Source organism: Acinonyx jubatus, chromosome E1, assembly GCF_027475565.1.
Source record: "Acinonyx jubatus isolate Ajub_Pintada_27869175 chromosome E1, VMU_Ajub_asm_v1.0, whole genome shotgun sequence".
In the NCBI taxonomy this organism is placed as follows: domain Eukaryota; kingdom Metazoa; phylum Chordata; class Mammalia; order Carnivora; family Felidae; genus Acinonyx; species Acinonyx jubatus.
This window is the reverse complement of record NC_069397.1, coordinates 15,071,130-15,093,937: the sequence shown is the minus strand read 5'-3', so window position 1 is coordinate 15,093,937 and position 22,808 is coordinate 15,071,130. Positions and strand designations below refer to the sequence as shown.

General features: G+C 52.7%; 1 protein-coding gene and 1 long non-coding RNA gene across 2 annotated transcripts in view; one reads left to right on the top strand and one right to left on the bottom strand.

Annotated features, from left to right (window-relative positions):
* The window catches only part of RPH3AL (rabphilin 3A like (without C2 domains)), a 144,855-nt gene extending 125,387 nt beyond the window's left edge, over nt 1-19,468 (top strand). The window contains 4 exon segments of the mRNA XM_053212339.1: nt 13,462-13,575; nt 15,336-15,451; nt 15,453-15,482; nt 18,280-19,468. Coding sequence (XP_053068314.1) covers nt 13,462-13,575; nt 15,336-15,451; nt 15,453-15,482; nt 18,280-18,651 — 632 coding nt within the window. The 3' untranslated portion in view covers nt 18,652-19,468.
* LOC128313490 (uncharacterized) lies at nt 1,438-6,132 on the bottom strand. The gene is made up of 3 exons (XR_008294280.1): nt 5,968-6,132; nt 5,555-5,658; nt 1,438-2,692 (listed from the first exon to the last, which is right to left on the bottom strand). It is a non-coding gene; the product is annotated as an uncharacterized LOC128313490 (long non-coding RNA).
* Nucleotides 19,469-22,808: the final 3,340 nt, after the last annotated feature.

The following is a 22,808-nucleotide window of genomic DNA, read 5'->3' as shown; positions in this document are numbered from 1 at the left end:
TACCTGCCTCTGCCTGGGAGCCTGGGGCTGGGAAGGTGGGAGGGCACCCCTTGTATGAAGCCTTCATCACTGCCCTGTGGCCTGGCCAGACTCTGGAGGACTTTTCATATTTCACTTCCACCCTAGTCGCCATAAAGCCTTACCCACGGGGTATAAGCAGCCATTGCCTCCATACTCCATCCCCCCAGAGATGGCAAAGAAACCCTGATGGGCCAAAAGGCCCTGGCTGAGGCACAAGCAGACCTCTACAGCTCCCATGGCTGTGAGGCAAGTTCACTTTCCCATCTCCACTGAGGCCAGGGTCACCGTCCCTCTCCAGGGTCCTCCTACCTCCAGCCCCCTGGCATCCCCTACGAACAGAGCACAAGCTTCCTAGATGGATTTGAACAGATTTACACACAGGTTGACTTCAAGGTCTGTTCCAGAAAAGTACGTCAAGGTTTTGGATTTGTTCCAGGTGGACAGTTTTGAGAAAAACAGAGGGGTTTCATTGCTACTTCATTGGTTCACTAAATTTTAAACGATTTTTTAAAAAATCCTCAACTGTGGTTCTGTTGGCAGTCTAGCGAAAGCAAGCTTCAGGATTGTTTGGGTTGAACAGTCTGGTTCAGATCAGGCTACACATGTTTACCCTGGGCCACCCTTCCGGAATGACCCCGGCTGACCCGCCCGTGCCACCACGTCCAGTATACTGGGTGCTGTGTTGGCCACAGTCAGAGTTCTGTGGCTCACGGTCGTTATCTCATCTGATGCTCAGACAGCCTGTGGGGCAGCTTCGGACGGCAAAAGTGGTTCTTCGTGATGGACGATCCGACCTATATAGGCTGCAGCCCAGAGGCGTCTGAGTCCCAGCCCATCCCCCTCCCCTCTGAGTTCAACACAGAATAAACCGTTGCCCAAATCACCACACACGCACCAGCTGTCCCCTTTCAGACTTGGCGAGAGGATTTTGGTCGCCAGGAACAGAGACCACCACCACAGGCAGCCCCTGTACAGGCATAGCCACCAGGCTGCTGGGAAGGTCTGTCTCCCAGAAGCAGGGAAGGAGACAAGGCTTGCAAGACCTGTGAGGTGGAGGAGTGTGGCAGCAGCTATTTCTCCTTCTCAGGGAGCTCTTGGATCAGCTGCGTCCCCTAGCCTCACACCTGCACGCCCTTCCTCTGGCCCCGCTCTTGGGACCCCGCGTCCACACTCAGCGCGGAGGTGATTGGCCCGACTCATTCCTACCCGGGCTGTCCCTTTTGCACCTAGCCTGTACCCCACTAGATATAATAGGTGGCGTGGCTAGCTAGGACTGCCCTCCCGCAAAGCAGAGCTGGGACAGAGCAGGGGGTTTGGGTCCCTTGCTCAGGAGCCACTGAACCCCAGAATGGGGTGTTTTGTGCCTGACATGGTAGCAAGTTCCCTGTCACCGGGAGCATTCAAGCAGAGGCTGGATATTATAGTAGAGCATATTGGATACTTTATATTATAGAGGATACTGTGCTTCAGAAACTGGGGGAAACTCACTAGGGGCTCGTTACTGTGTGTGCAGAATCTGCCCCCATATTGTGACTGGGGCTGGGGAGATGGGGATGCATTCTACGGCCCAAGGTCAAGAAATCCACATGACCCTCCAAAGCGTTGAACCAGAGACCTCTGTCTCGTTAGTGCGGAGCTGCAGCCGACGGAGCTAATAAGCAGTTCCGTGGCAGCCGTTTTTCCATCAAACGCATATGCTGTTTCCTGACTTCTTAACGCAGCGTGCTATTTATACCAGTAGATCCATTCATTCTTAATGAGCCACGGTTGTGGATTGTAAAATGTTTTATTTTCATACAGGATTGCTCACTGCCCAGAGCCAGCTGTTGCTATGCCACCTTCCTTCTTTCCCCGTTCCTAAGAAATTGGCATTTTGGAAGCTCCTCAGAGCGCTCAGCTGCCCTCTCCCACCTCCTGCTCACCCCCCAGTGTTTCCCCAGCAGACTCTGGCCTTGGCATTTCTGTCACGTTGGCCTGGACGTGGTGCGTGAACTCCCTGCAGCCTTCGGAGCAGCTGGGAGTGTGTGCTATGGGCAGAGGGGTCAGGCTGGCTGAGGCGTGGAGGAGGCAGAGGACAGCAGAGCAGGAGGGCGTCCGTGTTGGGAAACGGGATGCCATCTGTCCGCCAAGGGTCGGACACGCGCCAGTGTTAGAGGTCGCAAACTGGTGGAGCAGTGACTCGATCTGGCTCCCGGCTTTATGCTCACCGATAACTTTTTTAAACGTGGAAAATCCTCATTAAAAAGAAGGTGGGGGGCGCCTGGGTGGTTTAGTCGGTTAAGCGTCCAACTTCGGCTCAGGTCACGATCTTACAGCTCGTGAGTTCAAGCCCCACGTTGAGCTCTGTGCTGACAGCCCAGAGCCTGGAGCCCGCTTCCGATTCTCTGTCTGCCTGTCTTTCTGTCCCTCCTCCACTCACGCTCTGTCTCACTCTCTCTCTCAAAAAAAAAAGTGAAATTCTGGCTTCTTTTTTGAAAATCAGGAAGTCTGCCAGTACTGCCCCCCTCCCTGGAAAAATCGGACAAGCTGAGTCGCAGCTTCCCCTTCACCCTGGCCGCATGGTCTCTGGTTTGCCACAGTCCTCACCCCTTCCTATTGTCTCTTGATGCTGTGATCATCACGCTTACAGGGTTATTAAGAAGAAAGTGAAATAGTTCTGGTTTCCACATCCCTATGAAAAGAGAGAGAATAGGACTTAGACCAACAGGAACATCTGTTGCAAGAAAAGTGAGCATACCTCTCTGTGGAAATCAATACTCGTATCCAGAAATGTCGTAAATGGAGCAGAGCAAATATCATGTCCGGCTCGCCTCACCCACTGGCCCCTCCAGCTCACCAGTGGAAGACAGAGCCTGAGCGTGTCACATCTGCGTGTTCCCACTCCTGACCCTGACCCCAGGCTAGGGATGCCGGTTCCTCTTCCTCTCTGAGCCCTGGTTGCCCCATGAGTGGGATGGAGAGACTAGGGAGCCTGGACAGAGTCTGTTCTCTTCCAGCTTTTATCTTCTAGCTCCAAATCCAAGGGAATGAAACTTTCTGGAGAAATGTCTGGCAGGTGGTGAGCCCCGTTTCAGCACTGGCCCTGGCCCTGCACGCACATGCACGTGTGCACATGAGCCAGGAAGGACTGTTTAGAGAGGAGGGTGGGAGAAGCCGTCTTCCCACCACCTGAGAAGGGCACTTTGGGTCCCTCACTGAACCCCTTGACTCCGGTCTGCATGGGGTTGGTCTGCTGTTCGGGTCCAGGAAATAAGTAAACCAGAAAGAGGCACAGACAGTGCTGTCTGGGGCTTCCACCAGCCATTTGGGGAACTGAATGTCATCCTTCTCCGAAGGCAGGAGAAGGCAGTGGGGAGGGTGCCAAGTTGCCCCAGCCCATGTGGGCCCCACTGGGGCAGACACCCAACGGCCAGCCAGTCGTTGGGCTTCCCACGTGGCCGCCAGCGCTCTGTGCTCTGAGGGCCAGGGTACCGTCTGCCCGTAGGTCTGTGCGGTGAAAGAGGTATGCGTTGGGCCTCAGTGGCGAGTGGCCAAATAAAACCAGCAACTATTGTAGCCGCGTGGATTGCGTGGTTGCTCACTGCAGGCTGTGCTGGGCGCCGTGCATTCCTCTGACACAGAGGGGCGGGGGTGGGGGGCTGGACTGCTGTCCCATTTTATAGTAGGGCACGGAGAGGCAAATAACTTGCATCATAACCTCGGTGTGGGCAGAAAGATCCCCTCGGCCTTCAGGAAACTCTGCCCTTTCCCAGGGAAGTGGAGACCTGGCCACCTCTTATGTGGCTGTGTTTTGAAAGAGAAGCCCACGCATACTAATTTGTCTTGACCTTCAGAGCCCTTGGTGAAGCCAAACTCTAGTCCGATGCCAGTGTGGGTGAGTGGGGGCGGGGCATCCCCAGAACAGAAGCCCTAAGCTTCGGCAGGCTGTGTCGCCCCTACTCCCGCGCCCCACTCCTGCCCCAGCAACCCTCCTGCCTGTCCTGGGCATCCTCATTGGCTTGAGGATTGATTTCCCAAGAGCAGAAGGCCCTCATTAGCCACACCACAGAGGTCAGGGCCGTGGCTGTCGCTTCTCATTTGCCCAAACCCAGTGACGGCCTCAGCTGATTGGGTGATTCCAGCTGTAAGGTGCTGGGGACTCCCAGCCCCCACTCCCATGGCATCCGAGCCGACAGGAAAGCAGGGCCCTGTCCCCCGAGCCAGCCTCTGGCTTCAGCTCGAATGACATGCACAGAGCTCCTGCCGCCGTGGGCCAGGCCAGGGCTGGGCTCCACCTCACGCAGTGACGCACACCCTCCCCAGCCGCTCACCTGTCTCACCATATAAACACCTACATCTCAATTCTGCCCACTCTAGATTTCTCAGCCTTTGGGGACCTGGGTAAAGTGAATAACCCTGGGCCCGCCTGCCCTGTCAGACTCTAGTAAAGTCCAAGGAGATAGCATCGTGGCTCCGCTCAGTTCGGAAGCTCTCTCCTGGGGCCGCCTGTCCATCATAGGTCAAGGCCAGCCTCGCAGGCAGGACGAGTTGATTCCTGACTGCTGGTCTGGGAGTCACAGCAAAGCTAGGAGAGTCTGTCTGCCCGGATCTCCATACAGGACAGCAGGACCAGGCCTCTCCTGCCTCACTTGCCTCTGGGTCCCCCTGGGGCTCAGGTAGACCTGGCAGCCCATCCCCCACACCCAGGCTCTGAGCACAGACCCCATGTCCCTGAGCTTCTGCTCAGGTGAGGGAACCAGAAGGACAAACCCAGAAGCTGAGGAGGCTGGAGCCTGAGAGAATGGGACTGAGAGGCCTGGGGAGAGAGAAAGGGGGAGAGAGAGAGAGAGAGAGAGAGAGAGAGAGAGAGAGAGAGAGAGAGAGGGAGGGGTGGATGCAGACCCAGAGACAGACAGACAAAGATGCTGAGAGATGAGACTGGAGAGAGAGAAACTGACAAAAACAGAAAAAGGAAATGAGAGAAAACCCCAGGAAGACCCAGAACACAAAGACATATGACACAGACAAGACAGGGAAAGAAAGACAAGGGAAGCAAAGGCAGACAGAGATTTTTTTAAAACATTGGCAAAAAGGAGGCACGAAGAGACAAAGTAAAGACAAAGGCCCAGAGATCCACAGAGACAGAAGGAGAGAGAGAGCTGTGGTCAGGGACAGAGCAAAGCCGTACTTTGCATCCAGCAAAGGCAGGAGATATGCACTCACTTTGTTTCTTCTCTGCCGTAAATCAGCAACAATAACCTGCCGCAGAGAAACAGTACGGACCTGGTGCCCGAGGTGCCTGAGCCTGGAGCCTTTCTTTGAGCCAGCGGGGCTGTCCAGGCCCCAGAGAAGCCCACCACTTGGCCTTTGCCCTGCCCGTGGGACACACCAGCCCTAGCATTTCTGTCTAAGTTGTGCCCATTTTTAAATGCCACCTCTTCCGAGATGCCCTCCCTGACTTCCCTTCTCCCTGAACACTGTCTGCCTCCCCTAGAGAGTATCACGTTCTCGCTGGAGGAAGCTGTCCTTATCATCCATCCATCTCCTGTTCTACCTGGAGCTCCTCCAGCAAGGGCAGGACTACAGGATTTCAGTGCTGGCGACCACATCACTATCGATTTGAAGACTCGTCTTCATTATCCAGTGCCTCCTGTCTGTCTGTGAATCCAAAGGAGGGAGTTAATTAAAATCAATGGCGAATGAATAAACAAGCACAGGAAACCCTCCACTCCCCAGTGGTCAATTCCCAGCCTGGTCTGGGCCGTCCCTGCTGATGTCCCTGGTGGCAGCTTGGAAAGGAGACCAAGAAAGGAAGGAAGCCCCCTGGGTGTCGCACACTCACCCCGCCCTCTGAGGTTGTCCTGTGATATCCCCACCTCACAGATGAGGAAATGAAGCTCAGGGTGGTCAGGTCACCGAGATCTCCTGGACTCTGGGGTCCAGGAGGGAGGGAGGCAGGCTCTATACCTCTGTGACTTCACAGGACCCATTCCTATGAGGACAGGCTCCCCAGCCTTGAGGCTCCCTTTCTCCTTGTCCAGGCTCTGACTCTCTGGAGTCCTAGAGGAGTTTTCCAAACAAAGGAAGAACCTGTTCCTGTGGCCTGGCCTTGGATTTGAAAGAAGAACAGAGTCTGTGTGAACAGGGCATCCCACCCCCACCCAGGCCCCGCTCACCCCTTGCCCATGACAACCAGCCTCCGACAGCTCCTCCCCTCATTAGTCTGTCCCTGGCTCCGGCTGAGGCCGCCAGCAGCCAGGCTTGTCCCACTTGAGTGTCCTTCAAGGGGGAGGAGGCTGTGAGGAGGCGCCTGCTTGCTGGAAAGTGCGCCCCTTCTGGAGTTGGCTCGCCACCACCTTGCTGACCACCGGTTGGTTCTGCTGTCTCTGTATGGTGCTGTACCCTCTCCTGGGGGGTGTTTTCAGAAAGCACTCAGCTACTCACTTTGTGCCTGCTTGACTCAAAGCTCAGTGTTGGGGGCTGAGGGAAGGAGTCAGATGCAGATTAAGACGTGGCCCCACCCTCAAGTGTTTCCTGGTACAGGTGGGGAAATCAAGACAGGCACTTGTAGGAAAAGAAATGCAATGCCAGGCGGTGTCCGAGAGGGGCCAGAAGAGCCGGGCCAGCCGTGGTGGGGAGAGTGAGCAAAGGCCTGTATTCCATCTCTCCTTCTCCGGGGCTGGAAAGACTTTTCCGGTAGAGGCACAATTTAGATGAGTTCCTGGAGGATGAAGTGGAATCTAATTTTTAAAAATATGTATGGTCTCGAATGGCTTTTTTTTTTTTAATATTTATTTTTGAGAGAGAAAGAAACAGAGGGCAAGTGGGGGAGGGGTAGAGAGAGAGGAAGACAGAGAATCGGAAGCAGGCTCCAGGCTCCGAGCTGTCAGCACAGAGCCCGACGCGGGGCTCATACCCGTGAACCGTGAGACCATGACCTGAGCCGAAGTCAGACGCTTAACCGACTGAGCCACCCAGGCAGCTGTATAGCTCTTTAAACTTACAATGCCTTTTGTCCTCCTTGATCTTATTTTTGGGAGTTATTATTGTCTCCATTTTACAAATGAGAAGATTGGGGTTCAGAGGGATGAAGGTCATTGCCCAGGAGTGTCCAAGGCAGGGCCAGCACTCAACCCTAGATGTCAGGAGTGAACTAGAAGTGTCTCACATTGCAGTGGGCATGTTGGGGAGGGCATGCCTGGAGGGCAGGACTCCTGAGGGAGCAGAGCCCTTAGGGTGAGGCCAGACTGTGGGGTGCCCTGCCTGCAGGGTGGGGAGGAAAAAACAGAGATCTCAGCAGTAGGTAGGCCTGGGTTCAAATCCCAGCTTGGCCTGCAAAGGGCCCCTGAAGGCGTCTAGTGTTCTCAGTGTCCTGTACATCACAACCTAGGAACCTCAGCCCCTTGGAAGAGGCCAGGCCACCCCTGTGAGATTGGCCGGGACACCGAATACAGTGACTCTGGAGGCCAGCCCTGTACCAGGTGGTGCGGGCCATGAGTTCAGGATGACCCCCTCAAGTAAAAAGCTCCTACCATGTTCCAGGCACTGCCTGTGTTACTTTGCTAACGCTCACAGCTCAGAAAAGGACCCATCGGAGCCCATCAGAGTGCATCTCCACCAGCCCGTACCTTCCTCCTGGTACCACCAAACAGAGCCCCAGACTTGGCGGGGTGGGGGTGGGGGCATCTCAGGGGGATTTCAGCAGCCTGGCCTTGTTTGCAGGTGAGGCAGCCCTCGCCTGTCCCAGGAGGGACAGTTCTGCGACCGCCCTCTGCAGCCTGGTAGGCTGGGTAAGGCTAATTGGGGATGTCTGTGCGTTCCCCAGGGCTTTAGCATCTTTCCTTTACGTTAAAAAAAATTATTGTGTTTTTAGTAGGCAAAATTTTCCACCATCTGCTTTGCCTTGGCAGAATGTTTGCTGAAAATATCTCTCTTCCTCTCTAATTCCCCGTAGTGTCTGGGGGCTTTGGGAGCCTCCAAGTAGAGCAGCAGCTCACAAGTGCCTCCCAAGCTCACGGGCTGTCCTTGTGCGAGGCAGGCGGGTGTTGTGGCCCAGAAGTCCCATCTCCCCACCTCTCAACCAGAGAGGGACCCTGGGGTCTCTCCCCTGATGATACAGAGCTGATCTGAAGTTGAATCCTAGGATTCAGACCCAGTAGCTGCCTGGGTTGGTCTCTGTGTGATGAAGTCCTGAGAGATGCCCACGGTCACAAGGAAAGGTGGTGGCAGAGAAGAGCCAGGAGCCAGGTGCCCCCACCCAATGCAGTGCTGTGAGGTCAAGCAGCCAGCATCCTGCCTGTGCCCTGGACCATCCCGGGCAGGGTGGCTTCACAGGATGGCAGCTGCCACACATGTCCTTTGAGGCAATCAGGAAAGACTTTCCAAAAGGAAAGACTTCCCCCACCTCCATGTACCCAAACTCTAAGTTTCCATGGTGACAGTCAAATTGCAAATCCATCTAAGAGTGAGCCAGGAAAAAAAAAAAAAAAAAAAAAAAACCAAAAAAAAAAAAAGCTGGCCTATTCCCAGAGAAGTGGGCATGGCTGGCGCTGGGGCTAGCCGCTGCTGAGGATGAGAGCCGAGCAGAGTGGGACAGCCCTTCTGGGGCATGCTGGGAAAATCTCAGGGATGCCAGTTCCCCGAGCAAGTGGTCCGGGGTCTCAGGCCACCGTGGTGGAGGAGGCCCTCCCTCCTCCCTGCCTCCTGGCAGAGCCCAAGTGAATCCATTTGGCGACTCCTCCTCCTTGGGAGACTAGTGGGACAGTCTTCTCTCTGGTGTTTTCCCATCTTCAATCTGAAAAACGAGGCGTGGGCTGAATACAAGCACTCATCGCCAAGCCATCCTAGACTGTCTTTGGGGAATTCAAAGGGAAAATTCAGCCTTCAGACACAGTGTTTTGTTGAGGATGGAAGAGCAAGGGCCAAAAGATTTATGAGCCTAAAAGCGTCGTTAATAGACCTGGAAGATTTACGATCACAGCTGCTACGCAGCGAGAAGGGTGGCAACGGCAATCGAATGGCAAATTAGCCAAGGTTTGGGTTTTATGGTGACAGTCGGAGGGGGAGGAAGAAGAAAAACTTCATCCCTTGCTGCTGGAGGAATATTTGGGCAAATGGCGTTTGCATTGGACCCTGTCCAGGGACATTCTCAGCAGTGTCCTTTTGGTGTGTTTCTTTCCTACTGACAGGAAATGCCAAGGCCAGGCGTGGACACTGCTGGCTTCTTTTGGTTTCTTTCTTTCAAGTAAAGTTTATTACGGTGGATTAGAATGGAATCGGGTTTGCACTGCAAAGACCTCTAAGCTGAGGCCTGGCCCCGGCTCAAAATCCCAGATGCAATGAGCAAAGATGCGCCAGCCAAGGGAGACACAGCCTAAGGGAAGGAGTCTTGTCAGCTGGCCGGTTCTCTGCTCTGTGACACCTTCATAAATTCACCTGTCATCTGGAACCATTCCCCCCTTTCCATGGCTGTGGGCATCGGGGGGTCCATAAAAGGAGACAAAGAACAAGTCAACGGACTAACTTGGGAAACATTTAGTTTTTTCTAAACCCTGCACAGCACAGGCACACGGGAACTGCATAGCGCGTTGCCTCCCGAACTCTGCCTCCAGAGATTGGATGCTTTGGACAAGACATACCCCTCCCCACAAAAGCTGCTCTCTCAGTGTACCACGGCATAGTCCTTCTTACAGTTCAGGCTCACTCCGGGACTCATGTGACCCAACACTGTGCACGTATGACAGACGACACACCAGGGAGGAGGGTAAAGAAGTGGGATAAAGAGCTCACCACCATACATGATCTTGTGGTTCATGGGTTCAAGCCCCACATCGGGCTCTGTGCTGACAGCTCAGAGCCTGGAGCCTGCTTCGGACTCTGTGTCTCCTTCTCTCTCTGCTCCTCCCCCGCTCACGCTCTGCCTCTCTCTGCCTCTCAAAAATGAATAAACATTTTTTTTTTAATTAAAAAAACAAAAAACTCACCACCATAACCTGAGTCCTGGACACCCTTTCCCATCGTCTCCTTTGGAGCTCTCGGTATTTTGTGCCCCTTGTCATCTGTGCATTGGATTGAGGCACTGTTTCAAGATCAGGGAGCCACATGTCCCCCAGGCCCCCACTGCCCCAGCCCCATGCCCCCTCCCCGCTGGCCCAGAATTATGAAGATCGTGCATATGAAACATCAGAGAGATGGAACGTTCCAGGTCAAGATGAATGAGATTACCCATAAGCATCTCCGCCAGAGACATGGGGAAGCCAATGTGGAGATCAGTCCCCGCTCCCCTCAGGGACTTCCTCTCTGCTTAACAGGCTGCCAAACCCCCTGCCATGGAGGGACAGAATCCTCCCTGATTCCTTTGCAGCTGCCCCAAGGGAGACAGGGAGGCACAGGGAGCTGCTGGCTGCTTCCTGCCCACTTCCCACTCCCTTTGTCTGGAGACCCACAGGGTTGGTGTTTAGTCACTTTAGGCTGACTGAGTCAAAAATACGTAAATGCTTATAAATCCAATGCCCATGAGGTTCGGTCAGTGGAGTCGTGATCAGAGAAACCCAGTCTGGGACCTGCAAAGCAATTGCAAACTCAATTAGGCCGTTGCATTTCTCAAATACTATGAAGGGGCATATGGACCACAGCCCATCTGAGTTCCCAGCTCCTTTTGAGTCTACGTCACAAAAGCCCAAAGAGCCAAAGCAGAACTCTTTCTTGAAGGCCAGGAGGGAAAGAGAGCAGAAAAAGCAAACTCCTTGAGCAGATAAAGGAAGGAAAAGCTGGGAACCGCCACGTTGACGTCACTCTCGCCCCACCCACATGGGTCAGGCTGTGCAGAAGTTCACCAGCCTCAATCAGGGGTGCACTTTGGCCCCTGCCCTCCAGGAGCCTGGGGGTCCGCTGGGGGAAGACACACGCACACTGAAAGCCGAGAGTGGCTATACCAAAATGCATCAGGTATTCAGCCAGTCAGGCGCGGGTGATTGGAGGAGATGGTGTCCAAAAGGAGCCAGGAGAGGGGTGTCCGGCTGGCGCAGTCAGTAGAACATGTGAGTCCTGATCTCGAGGTTGTGAGTTCGAGCCCCACATTGGGGGTAGAGATTACTAACTAAATAAATAAAAAGGAGCCAGGAGAAGAGCCATGGGCAGGGCGTTCTGGGCAGCAGGAAGTGAGTAACCACAGGAGGTACCAACTGGCAGTTTGGTAGGAACTCTGAGAGGTGTGGAGAAGCCTGGGCAAGAGAGCAGATTGTGCAGGATGCAGCTAGAGGAGTAGACAAAGATCAGGAGCATGGGCTTGTGGGTTACAGGGAACCCCTAAAGAGGGACGAGCTAGGATCTGTGTGTTAGCTGGAGTGTTGCCCTCTGTGCAGATGGACGTGCCTGAAGGAGGGGCCCGGGTGGGAAGTTATTGAGGGAGACCAGACCGGAGACCCTGAGGCCCTGAGCTAGGCAGGGGCCGTGACCGATGGCGAGAAGGCCACTGATTGGAGAACCATTTAGGAGGTGAAACTGGCAGAATGTGGCGATGAGGGGGAGAGAAGAGCTCTGCTATGGAAGCTGCGGGGTTGAGAATCTCTTGATTATGGTTGGCCAGCTCCATCCCTCTGGTTGCCGAATTCTGTGACCCGTGACCCCCTTTGCTGAAAGGTGACCCAGGCTGAAGGCACAGAGGCTTTCCAGAAGGCCTTAGATCTGGCTAGAAGCTACATGGCTTAGGTCCTGCCGCTGCTGCCCCGCCCCTGTGCCCACTCTGGGTTTCCCTGCGTGACCAGGCTGGTCTTCCTGTGGGCTCTTGGTGCCACCTCAGGATCCCCCTCTGCAAGTTGCTCCTCAAGCAGCCCAGCTGGTCAGACGCAACCTATGAGCCACTGTTGGCATAGACTGGTTTTATTTCCAGTCCCGTGTCCTGCCAGACAAGTCCCAATGGCACGGGGCTGATTGGCAGATAATGCTGTCTAGGCACCTGGCATAGTGCCGGGCAGAGGGTGCCCAGCCCCTCCAACCCTCCCTCTGGAACCAGGTGTCTTGTACTCTCTGGCCAGGCACACTGACTCTTTAATGTTTATTTATTTTTGACCGGGGCAGGGGGAGAGGGGGGAGGGGCAGAGAGAGGGAGACACAGAATCCGAAGCAGGCTCCGGGCTCTGAGCTGTCAGCACAGAGCCCGACCCTGGGCTCGAACTCTGCACGGCGAGATCATGACCTGAGCCGAAGTCGGATGTTCAACCGACTGAGCCACCCAGGCGCCCCAAGGCACACTGACTCTTGCCCCATCCACAGAGTCAGTCACCTGTGAGAGCTACTTACCTGTGATCCCAAACCTTTCTGTGCTGTTGTACTTGGTATTAGAATTACATCATTTAATTAAATGTTACATAAACTGATGAAAAGAGCCAAAAAAGACAGTCATTTCATTAAAACCAGGACTTTGGAAAGTCTTGATAGAAACTACTTGCTTAAAAAAGCTATTGAATCAGGTGTGGGCAGGACGACTGTAGAAGGCAGGAGAAAGAAATGGAAAAAACAGGGACGGATTCTGCACTCCTCCTGCTTTGCCAGTGTCTTTAAGCTGTGCTCCAGTTTAAAGAAACTGAACCCGGGGATCACAGTGCAGTATGGATGCAGCTTAGACATGGAAGCTTGTGTGGCCCCATCTCAAAGAAGCACCCACCCCTACCTACATCAAAACATTGGCGGATGGACGTACGTTCCTGTGCTTAAAATGAAAATGGAGGGGTGCCCGGGTGGCTCAGTCGCTTAAGCGTCTGACTCTTGATTTCGGCTCAGGTCATGATCTGGCAGTTCGTGGGATCGAGTCCTGCATCAGGCTCTACACTGGCAGCGCATAGCCTACTTGGGATTCTCGCCCTCTCCTCTCTTTCTACCCTGTGTGCATGTGCACACGCTCTCTCAAAATCAACTTAAAAAAAATTAAAATAGAATGTTCAGCCTCTGAATATATCCTGTATTATGACTCCCACTGTGGATTAACCAGCCAAATATGGTCCCATTTAGTCCAGAAAAGATTTCTACCACAGTAGGTGTCCGCCATGAGAGCTCCCTCTCCTCCCCTCTCCTGGGACTCCAATCCCATCAGCCTGGCTCCCTTCTGCACTCACAGGGCCCCAGTGCGAGTTACTGGATGAACTGGGATGAGAGCCGAGGCCTGCTGACTTCCAGTTCATTTCTTCCAGTAAAATCAGAGTGGTCACAAACACAGGGTGTGGAGCCAGCCTGCTAGGGAACTAATCCCAGCTCTCCCACTTACTGCCTTGAGTGAGGGCCTCGGTTTCCTCACAAGTGAAACGAAGGTAACCCTGTCTTCCAGGGGTTGTTGTGAAGCATCCGTGAGTTAGCATATGCAAAAGTGCTGGCAGAGGGGAGGCCTGCCCTGGCCCCTCCAACCTGCATGCCTGCTGGTAGTGACCAGCAGCGGTAACCTCCTATGCTGGTGTCTGTTCTTTCCAGTGGTTTCCAGTGACAGTGACAGTGACTCGGATCTCAGCTCCTCCAGCCTGGAGGACAGACTCCTTCTGACTGGCGCGAGGGCCCCCAAAGGTGACAAACCCCAGAGGGAATCAGGTAAGCATAGCCAGTACACTGCTCGTTTCCAAAGCCCCGGGTGCAAGTGGCTTCGCTGCTTCCTCGGGCTGTGGCTCCCCAGCAGGTGTCTATGGAGTTGTTCTAGATCAGGGAGGAGAAGTGGGCCTGGGGGCTGGGATGCTTCAAGCTGAAGCGTTAGCGCCACTGCAGAGCAGGAGGAAAAAGAGCCCCAGGTGTATGTGCAGGGGTGGGGGAAGGAGGGCGGATCTAGCCAACCTGCCTGCACACCCAGAATTCCTCCCCAAGCTCACTGCAAGCTTTCCCAAGATGAGACTGTGCCTTGTGAGTGATGACGGTTGCAAAAATCAGGTACGAAGTTCTTTGGGCTCAGCTCTGCCGTGAAAGTACAGTGGGGCCCTAAACACATACCTTGACCTTTTGGGCCTGTGTTTCCTTCTTTTCATTTTTTTCTTGAAGTTTATTTATTCTGAGAGAGAGAGCACAGGGCGGGGCGGGGGGGGGGGGGACGGCGGAGAGGGGAGGGGCGGGGCGAGGGAGAGAATCCCAAACAGGCTCCACCCTGTCAGCTCAGAGCCAGATGCGGGCTCGAACTCACAAACCATGAGATCATGACCTGACCCAAAGTCAAGAGCCGGTCTCTTAACTGAATGAGCCATCCAGGTGCCCCCTCTGTTTCTATTTAGCAGGTGGTCCCCAAAATTTCTCCTGAGTTTAACATCTTGGAGCTCTCCTCTGTGACCTTGTCATGTGAAAGAGCCTTAACGGCGTCTTGAGGCTGGTGCAGAGAAGGCCTCGGGCATATTTTTCTTTCCTTTAAACACATAAAAGGCCTTCTGGGGACCAACGTCATTCAGAGTTACTCCAGAGGTTAGAAGTGGGATATTTGAAAGACATTTCAGGAAGGCTGGTTTTAGGGCATAAGCAAAGAGCTTTATAATAACTGTCCCAAACTGGAATGACATGCCTCCGGTGCTGTCCTGGGGCCAAGGCTGGGTGATCTGCCAGGGCTGATAGGGAAGGAACTCCAGGTGGGGACAGCAGTTCAGGCTAGATCAGAGATGTCAGGTGCCTGGCACACGCACTTCTACTCCCACGCCTGTGCCCATGGCAGACATTACTAGTGGATCATGATACTCTTTCCCACAGAGCCTGACATGGTGTCAGAATCCTCCTTGGCACAGTTATCCGAGTGTTCAGTATCAGTCGGTGGAGGCAGCACAGGAGACGACCGGTGCTGGACTGGATGATCTCTTAGGCCCCTCAGGCTAAAGATTCTATCTTTTAAAAGTGTGAAGGAGGGGTGCCTGGGTGACTCAGTCGGTTAAGTCGGTAGAGCATGCGACTCTTGATCTCCAGGTCGTGAGTTCAAGCCCCACATTGGGTGTAGAGATTACTGAAATAGATACATAAACTTAAAAATAATAACCCCATCAGGTTAACGGAGGTATACACCCTTCCCCCTCCTCATTCTATGAAATCAGGAAGAACTCCTCCTTGTTGCCAGTTTTCATGTGGGTGGCTTGTTCCTTACTGAGCTGACCCAAGGGCCCATGCAGTGGCCTTTATATATCCTGGACCATTCAGCACTGGCCAGAAGGTGGGGTCACGCCAGAACGTGACAGGCACGTGGGGGCGGCAGGTAAGGGGCTCCGGGCAGACAATCCCATAGATACCCATCACAGTTTCAAATGAGAAGCTTTTACGTCAGCTCCTTATCAGGCTGACATCATCCCGGTCTCAGTTCAAGGTCCAAAGAGCCCACCCATGGTCTCTTCCAGGCGGCAGCACGGAGTCCCCCAAGATGAGGCCCGCCTGCCAGCCCAGCCACCTCTCGGAGAGCCAGAGAAACCTGGCCAGTGAGACCGGGACTGGTTCTGCAGACACGCAGCTGGGCACCCCACCCTGGCCAGACCCCAAGGGCCCCGGTGAGTACCAAGCCGCTCCTTCTAACCCAGCCTCCTCCTCTCCCTCTTCCGCTCCCCGTGGTCCTCCTCCCTCACTCAACCTGCCCAAACTGGAGAGTACTACACGACATTTGCAATTCTGTGTTTATTGAGCACCATGCCAGGCACTGGGGGGAACAGAGGTGAGCCAGACCCCACACCTGCCTGCAATGAACAGAGAGGGACCCAAAATAAGGACAACCACCCCCTCCCTTCTTAGTAATCATAACAATGGTTGTTACCATCCACTGCTTTGTACATGTAATCTTTCAAAGCATTTCCCCATCTCCACAGAGGCCTTAGTAACTCCCATTTCAAGAGCACCTACTGTGTGCCAGGCACCCCAGTCCTCACCAAACCCAATTGTGTGCCCAGTGTGGGCAGATGGGAGACAGTCCTTGACCTCCAGAAACCTAGCATGTGGCTGAGGAAGCTGAATCAACTCACCCAAATCAGCCCAGACCTAAATCAGAGGGAGAATTCAGGACCCCTGGAGCTGGCAACATAGAGCCTAGCCTGCCCTTGCACCCCTAAGGTCCCCTTGCTTTTTTTTTTTTTTTTTTTTTTTTTTTTTTTGCACAAGAGCCAGGGAGGGGCAAAGGGAGAGAGAGAAAATCTTAAGCAGGGTCCAGGCTCAGTGTGGACCCCAACACGTGCCTCAATCCCGCAAACCTGAACTGAAATCAAGAGGCAGACGCTCAGTCGACTGAGACATCCAGATGCCCCTAAGATCCCCTTGCATTCTACTGGAGTAGTGGATGGCAGGTTTATTACCCCCATTTGATAGGTGTAGAAACCAAGGGTAAGAACCCAAGCTCCACCCTGCCGTGCCCACTGTCCCTGTCTGGCCAACTAGGGATCATCATGCAGTGGGGGGGTGGGGGGGCACGTGGTGAGAGTCCTCAGTTCTGCCCTCGCACCCAGGGTTGCCTGGCTGGCTCAGTCAGTGGAACATGTGACTCTGTCTCGGGGTTGTAAGTTTGAGCCCCACGTTGGATATAGAGATTACTTAAAAAATAAAATCTTGGGGGGGCGCCTGGGTGGCACAGTCGGTTAAGCGTCCGACTTCAGCCAGGTCACGATCTCGTGGTCTGTGAGTTCGAGCCCCGCGTCAGGCTCTGGGCTGATGGCTCGGAGCCTGGAGCCTGTTTCCGATTCTGTGTCTCCCTCTCTCTCTGCCCTTCCCCCGTTCATGCTCTGTCTCTCTCTGTCCCAAAAATAAATAAACGTTGAAAAAAAATTTTTTTTAAATAATAAAAAAATTTAAAAAAAATAAAATCTTGGGGCACCTGGGCGACTCAGTCGGTTAAGTGTCCAACTTTGGTTCAGGTCCTGATCTTACAGTTTGTGGGTTCGAGCCTCACATCCGGCTCTGTGCTGACAGCTTGGAGCCTGGAGCCTGCTTGGGATTCTGTGTCTCCCTTTCTCCTGCCCCTCCCCTGCTTGCGCTCTGTCTCTCTCAAAAAGAAATAAACATTTAAAAAAAATTTTTTTTAAGTAAAATCTTTTTAAAAAGGAAAGAAAGAAGCCCCAGCCAGACCTGGCACCTCTGGGTCAGCAGACCTGTGGGCACGCAGTGCGTGTGTGGGTCTGTGGTTAGCTCCATGCAGGAATCTGCATTTAGGGGTGCGGGAGCCCATGTGTGCTGGCAGCCACCCTCCAGGAAACCTCGTGGAAGCTCCCACCCACTCCCTGTCTTCCCTCCTCCCCTTTCTCCTGCCTTGATGGTGCCAGGAAGCTATAGGGCAGGGCATGTAAGAGAGGTGGCGGGTGGGCGGGTCTCTGGGAGAGGGAGGCCCTGTGGCCGGGGCTGTGGAGTGGACCCTCTCCCCTCCCTCCCGCCTCCTGAAACCCTCCACAGAGGACAGTTTGGAATCAGCCATGTTTTAGTCCTAGCCCTGCCGCTCCCAGACATGTGAACTTGGACAGACCATAAAATTTAACCATATGAAATTGCATTTTTATAGATGAGAAAGAGCCACATATCGGCAATCATGTGACTCAACCTAATATTTGATCTCTCTGTGCCCAATTCCATTATTGCTACGGGGGGGACCCCCCTGTGTTCCTCATGGGGTTGCAGGGAGGGTGAAATGCAGGGTCCGTGTGGAGTGCCTGCCCTAAGTAGGTCTTTGGCACAAACCTAGCAATGGAGGCCATGTGGCCCAGAGCGTAGAGAGCCTCCAGGGCTTATGATACAACCCAAAGAGGATTGGTCTACAGGGAAGTTTTGGGGTTTTTTGTTTTTTTGGTTTTTTGAGAGAGCACAGTCGGGGAAGGGGCAGAGAGAAGGGGACAGAGGATCTGATCTGGGCTCTGCGCTGACAGCTGTGAGCCCAATGTGGGGCTTAAACTCACGAACTGTGAGATCGTGACCTGAGCCGAAGTCAGATGCTCAACCAACTAAACCACCCCAGATGCCCCGACAGAGAAGCTTTATATTGCCATGCCCATTTGCTCTTTCTGGCATCTAAGATCACCTGTGTTGATTACCCTGGGTGTCGATGGACACACTGAAGCACGGGGAGTAGATGATTTGCCAGCAACGATGCAATGAAACGGAGCAAAGCTCTGGCCGGGGCACCAGCCCCCAGTCCTCCCTGGCAGATCCCTGTTTAGTTTCAGAAAGGGAAGCTGCTTCAGGTGTGGGGTCACTCCAGCAAGGAGCCTGTCTTCCCTGCGGTCACCTCCATCTCATTCCCAAAGGTCAAGCTGTCACTGGGGACGGACTCCGCCTCCACTTACCCTAGAGCGGCCTTTTTTTTCCTCTCCCCTAAAGGCAAAAGGCACACCTGGGCAAGTCCCCGCTGCTGACATGACCTCTGAAGTTCCTCTCTGTCTGCCCTGGCAGAGGCGTGATTGGTGTGCGGAGCAGATTTTCCAGTGGAAGAGTTTGAGAGCGAGAGAAAGCTGGAAGGGTCCCCAGACCCCTCCCGGCTCCTTCCTGACCGGTCTCGGAGCCCTCAGCTGGCCAGCCCTGTTGGATATGACCTCTGACTCAACAAACCAGTGTTTGTGGGGCTGGGTCTGCTTCCCCCCTCACTCAGTGCCTTTCTGCACCCTTCTCTCCCCAGCCATTCCGCTCACCGTGACCTTTATTTATTGTCCTTTGCCTGCACCCTCCCTCGGCCTACCTCCATGTTCATTTTAAGTTTGTTCTTGTCTTGTGTTGGGGTGCAAGGGCCTTCAGGCCCTCCCACGTGCACTGCGGCTTTGGAGGGCACTGGGCTGGGCTTTCTCCATATTTGTATTAATGGAAGCAGAGTCCAACCCTGAACGTTGCCCTTCAGAGCTGAGCTTGGCCCCTAGAGACGAGCAGTGGGTCCAGAGAGTGTGGGATGAGAGGCTTGCCCACCCTCCCTTTGCCTGTGACTCTGAAAGGTGGGAGCAACATCCTCCCTTCATTTGGGGCTGGCCCAGACACTATGGTTAAAACCTGGTTCTTGCTTAGGTTTCCTGGAACCCTCTGTTGGCCTCCCCAAGTCTTGCTCAGCCTCTCTCCAGCTGGTGGAGCTGGGAAGGGTTCCGGTGGATACTGTGAATTCACTCATTGGAGACCAGCCTTCAGCGGAGTCCCCAGCTGGGGTGCGAGGCTCCCCTGAGCCTTTAATTCACTTCTCTTCAGTAGGTTCAGTTTGGCATGAAAAATAAGTAATTCAGAGTGTGAGCAACTGCTTCTGGAAAACCCTTCCCTGAAGACAGAAAGAGATTGAGTGAGAGAGAGAGAGAGAGAGAGAGAGTGTGTGTGTGTGTGTGTGTGTGTGTGTGTGCATGCGTGTGTTGGCTTCTCTCATCCTTCCTGCCACTCTCCCACTGGCCCCCATACCTAGTTCTGGAAGGGCCTTCTCTCTGGGCTCTCAGGCCCCCACCGTTAGCTTTTTTGCCCTTGCTGCTGGCAGACATAAAAAGACTGTTTCTGTGTGACAAATCATGCTTCAGAATTCAATAAAGATTAGAATTTGCATTGAGCCAGTGTGTTGATCAACAGAGCACAGTCGCTTATGTTTCTGAGATGCATCGATCGAGAAATGGATGGAAAGGAACATAGTATGTTGGTCACTGGAGCACTCCCTAAGCCACAGTAAAAGGAATGAGCTAGATCTATGTGTGTTAGGAGAGCTCACAAACCTCACGTTGAATGGAAAAACAAGGCCATTGATGTTTTTTAAAAAAAAATTAAGTATACATATAATCAAAATGAGCTGTACAAACTTTTTTAAATTTTTTTTTAATTTTAATTTTTATTTATGAGAGAGGGACAGAGTGTGAGTGGAGGAAGAATGGAGAGAGAGGGAGACACAGAATCCAAAGCAGGTTCCAGGCTCTGAGCTGTCAGCACAGAGCCTGATGTGGGGCTCCAACCTATGAATCACAAGATCATGACCTGAGCCGAAGTCAGACGCTCAACTGACTGAGCCACCCAGGCGCCCTGACTTGTACAAATTTATATGCACATATGTAAAATGGACAAGGATTTGTGGTTAAATACAGTGGACCGAACACATTTGTATTTCCTCTGCCCCCAAAACTCCACCAAAATGACCTAAAGGACTAAAAATGGCATAGATTGCAAAGACAAAAAGGAGAGGAGAGGGATGGCAGCCAGTGAGAGGTCTGCAGACTTTGGAAGATGGAAGAGTATGACTGTGGAGTGCCAGCTTCCCAGCTCCCCCAGATGTCTACAAGGGAGAAAGCCAACCATGAATAAGCCCCATTTGCTTTGCAGAGTCCCCCAGATGCTCAGAACTTGGAGGGACCAGGTGTCCCTCAGGTGGAAGTTGGGATGCATATGAAAATAGTATTGGTTGGAAGAAGCTAGACCGCCAGGTTCCTTCTCCCAGCCTATGTGGTCCTTCCCTGACCCTGGTAGAAGAGGGGTTTACTGCGGGCCAAGATTGAACTAGAAAGATTTGGGACCAGGGGGCCCAAGCCCAGCCAAAGGCTGGAGTGAGACAGCAATGAATGGAGAGATCCACAGTCCCCTTCCCTAACTAACAGCTGGTTTTTTCTCCATCCACCCACCCTGAAGGCAAGATGTGATTGAATTCATCACTGGGAAAGTCACTAAAGAGAAAAGATGGACAGATCCTAATGTTGGCGATCTCCCATCCTCTTCCCAGTCACCACCGGGAGGCCCCTGTCCACAGGCACCACCCACATGTACAGTTTCCTAGTAGCTTGGCTGTGTCACACTCAGTTGGAACTGCCAAAGGCACCAACAGTTGACCAAAACCAACAACCGAAAATACAGAGACTCCAATACATAGGAGAAAGGGGACAGGGACTAACCCTCTGAAGATATTCACCCATGAAACAGGGAAAGAATGTTATTTTTTAAAAAGGAAGTGTTAAAGCTCTTGAAAATTAAAAATATAGGGGCGCCTGGGTGGCTCAGTCGGTTGAGCGTCCGACTTCAGCTCAGGTCACGATCTCGCGGTCCATGAGTTCGAGCCCCACGTCAGGCTCTGGGCTGATGGCTCAGAGCCTGGAGCCTGCTTCGGATTCTGTGTCTCCCTCTCTCTCTGCCCCTCCCCCGTTCATGCTCTGTCTCTCTCTGTCTCAAAAATAAATAAATGTTAAAAAAAAATTAAAACAAATATAATAGAATTTGGGGCACCTGGGTAGCTTGGTCAGTTAAGCATCCGACTTTGGCCTAGGTCGTGATCTTGCGATTCAGGAGTTCGAGCTCTGCGTCGGACTTGGTGCTGACAGCTCAGAGCCTGGAGCCTGTTTCCAGATTCTGTGTCTCCCTCTCTCTCTCTCTGCCCTTCCCCTGCTCATGCTCTGTTTCTCTGTCTCTCAAAAACAAATGTTAAAAAAATTGTTTTAATATAATAGAATTTAAAAATGTGGGGCGCCTGAGTGGCTCAGTTGGTTAAACGTCTGACTTCCGCTCAGGTCATGATCTCACGGTTCGTGGGTTCCAGCCCCGCATGCGGCTCTGTGCTGACAGCTCGGCTGGAGCCTGCTTTGGATTCTGTGTCTCCCTCTCTCTCTGCCCCTCCCCTGCTTGCTCTCTCTCAAAAATAAATGTACATTCAAAAAATTTTTTAAAGAATTTAAAAATGCATTAGAAGGGACAGAAGATGAGAGGAAAATCTCCCAGGAAGTAAAACACAAAAAAAGACATGTAAAAGTATAGGGGAAAAGTCAAGAACATTGGACAACCCAAAGTAAGATCCATGCGGGAGGTCCAACTTCCAACTGATAGGAATTTCAAAACAAGAAACAAAGGGGAGAGAACTGTTGAAGAAATTCTATCCACCCCCTGAGGTCTCGCCAAAACAGGTTCTCGCTCACCAGGCCTGGGTCGGGGGCTGAGAGCATACGTGGAGCGATCTCCTGGCTGGAGGACCACGCTCTGAGTAGCGCTGGTGTAGGGCGTTGTTGGTCACCACTGGCTGAACTCATTGGAATTACCTGCGGAGTTTTAGAAGCACATCACATACCGGACCGGCCCCCACCCCGGGAGATTTCGTCAGCGTGGGGCACAGCCTCGACGTTATGATTTTGGAAACCTCCCCCACGTGACTCCAAGGTGCTGGCAGAACGGAGAACCCTTTCCATACAGACGCTCTTCCCAGTGGGCTCCAGGAGACGTGTACAGAATGTTTAGAGCTGTACCTTTTTATCAGCCAAAAATTGGAAGCGACCCAAATAACATCAACAGACAAATAGATACAGAAGCTGGGATACGGTGGAGTCAATGGCATATCGTGCAATAGTGAAAGCCAGCACTCTGAGCACAGATGACTCTCATGAACAACCTGAGCAAAGAAGCAGATGGCAGGAAAATGTGTATGTTACGACACCATCTATATATAGATTGTAAAACATGGAGAAACGACATATATTAACATATATTTTATGCAGCAGAAGAATAAAGAAATGCACAGGAAGGATAAACAACAGATCTCAAGGTACGTCTCAAGAAGAAGGGGCTAGCTAAGCAAGGGTTTCAACATATTGGTAATGTTGTTGTTGTTGTTGTTTAATTTATTTATTTTGAGAGAGAGAGTGTGAGCGGGGCAATGGCAGAGAGAGAGGGAGAGAGAGAGAATCCCAAGCAGGCTCCACACTGACAGCACAGAGCCCAACGCAGGGCTCAATCTCACGAACTATGAGATCGTGATCTGAACCAAAATCAAGAGTCGACCGCTTAACCTACTGAGCCACCCAGGCACCCCTATTGATAATATTTTAATGTCCCTGATGAATAGATAGGTTTGCAATATTTATATCATAATATTTCGTTAGATATTATATTTTCATTGTTTTTATACATCTTAAATCTTTCAAAATAAAACA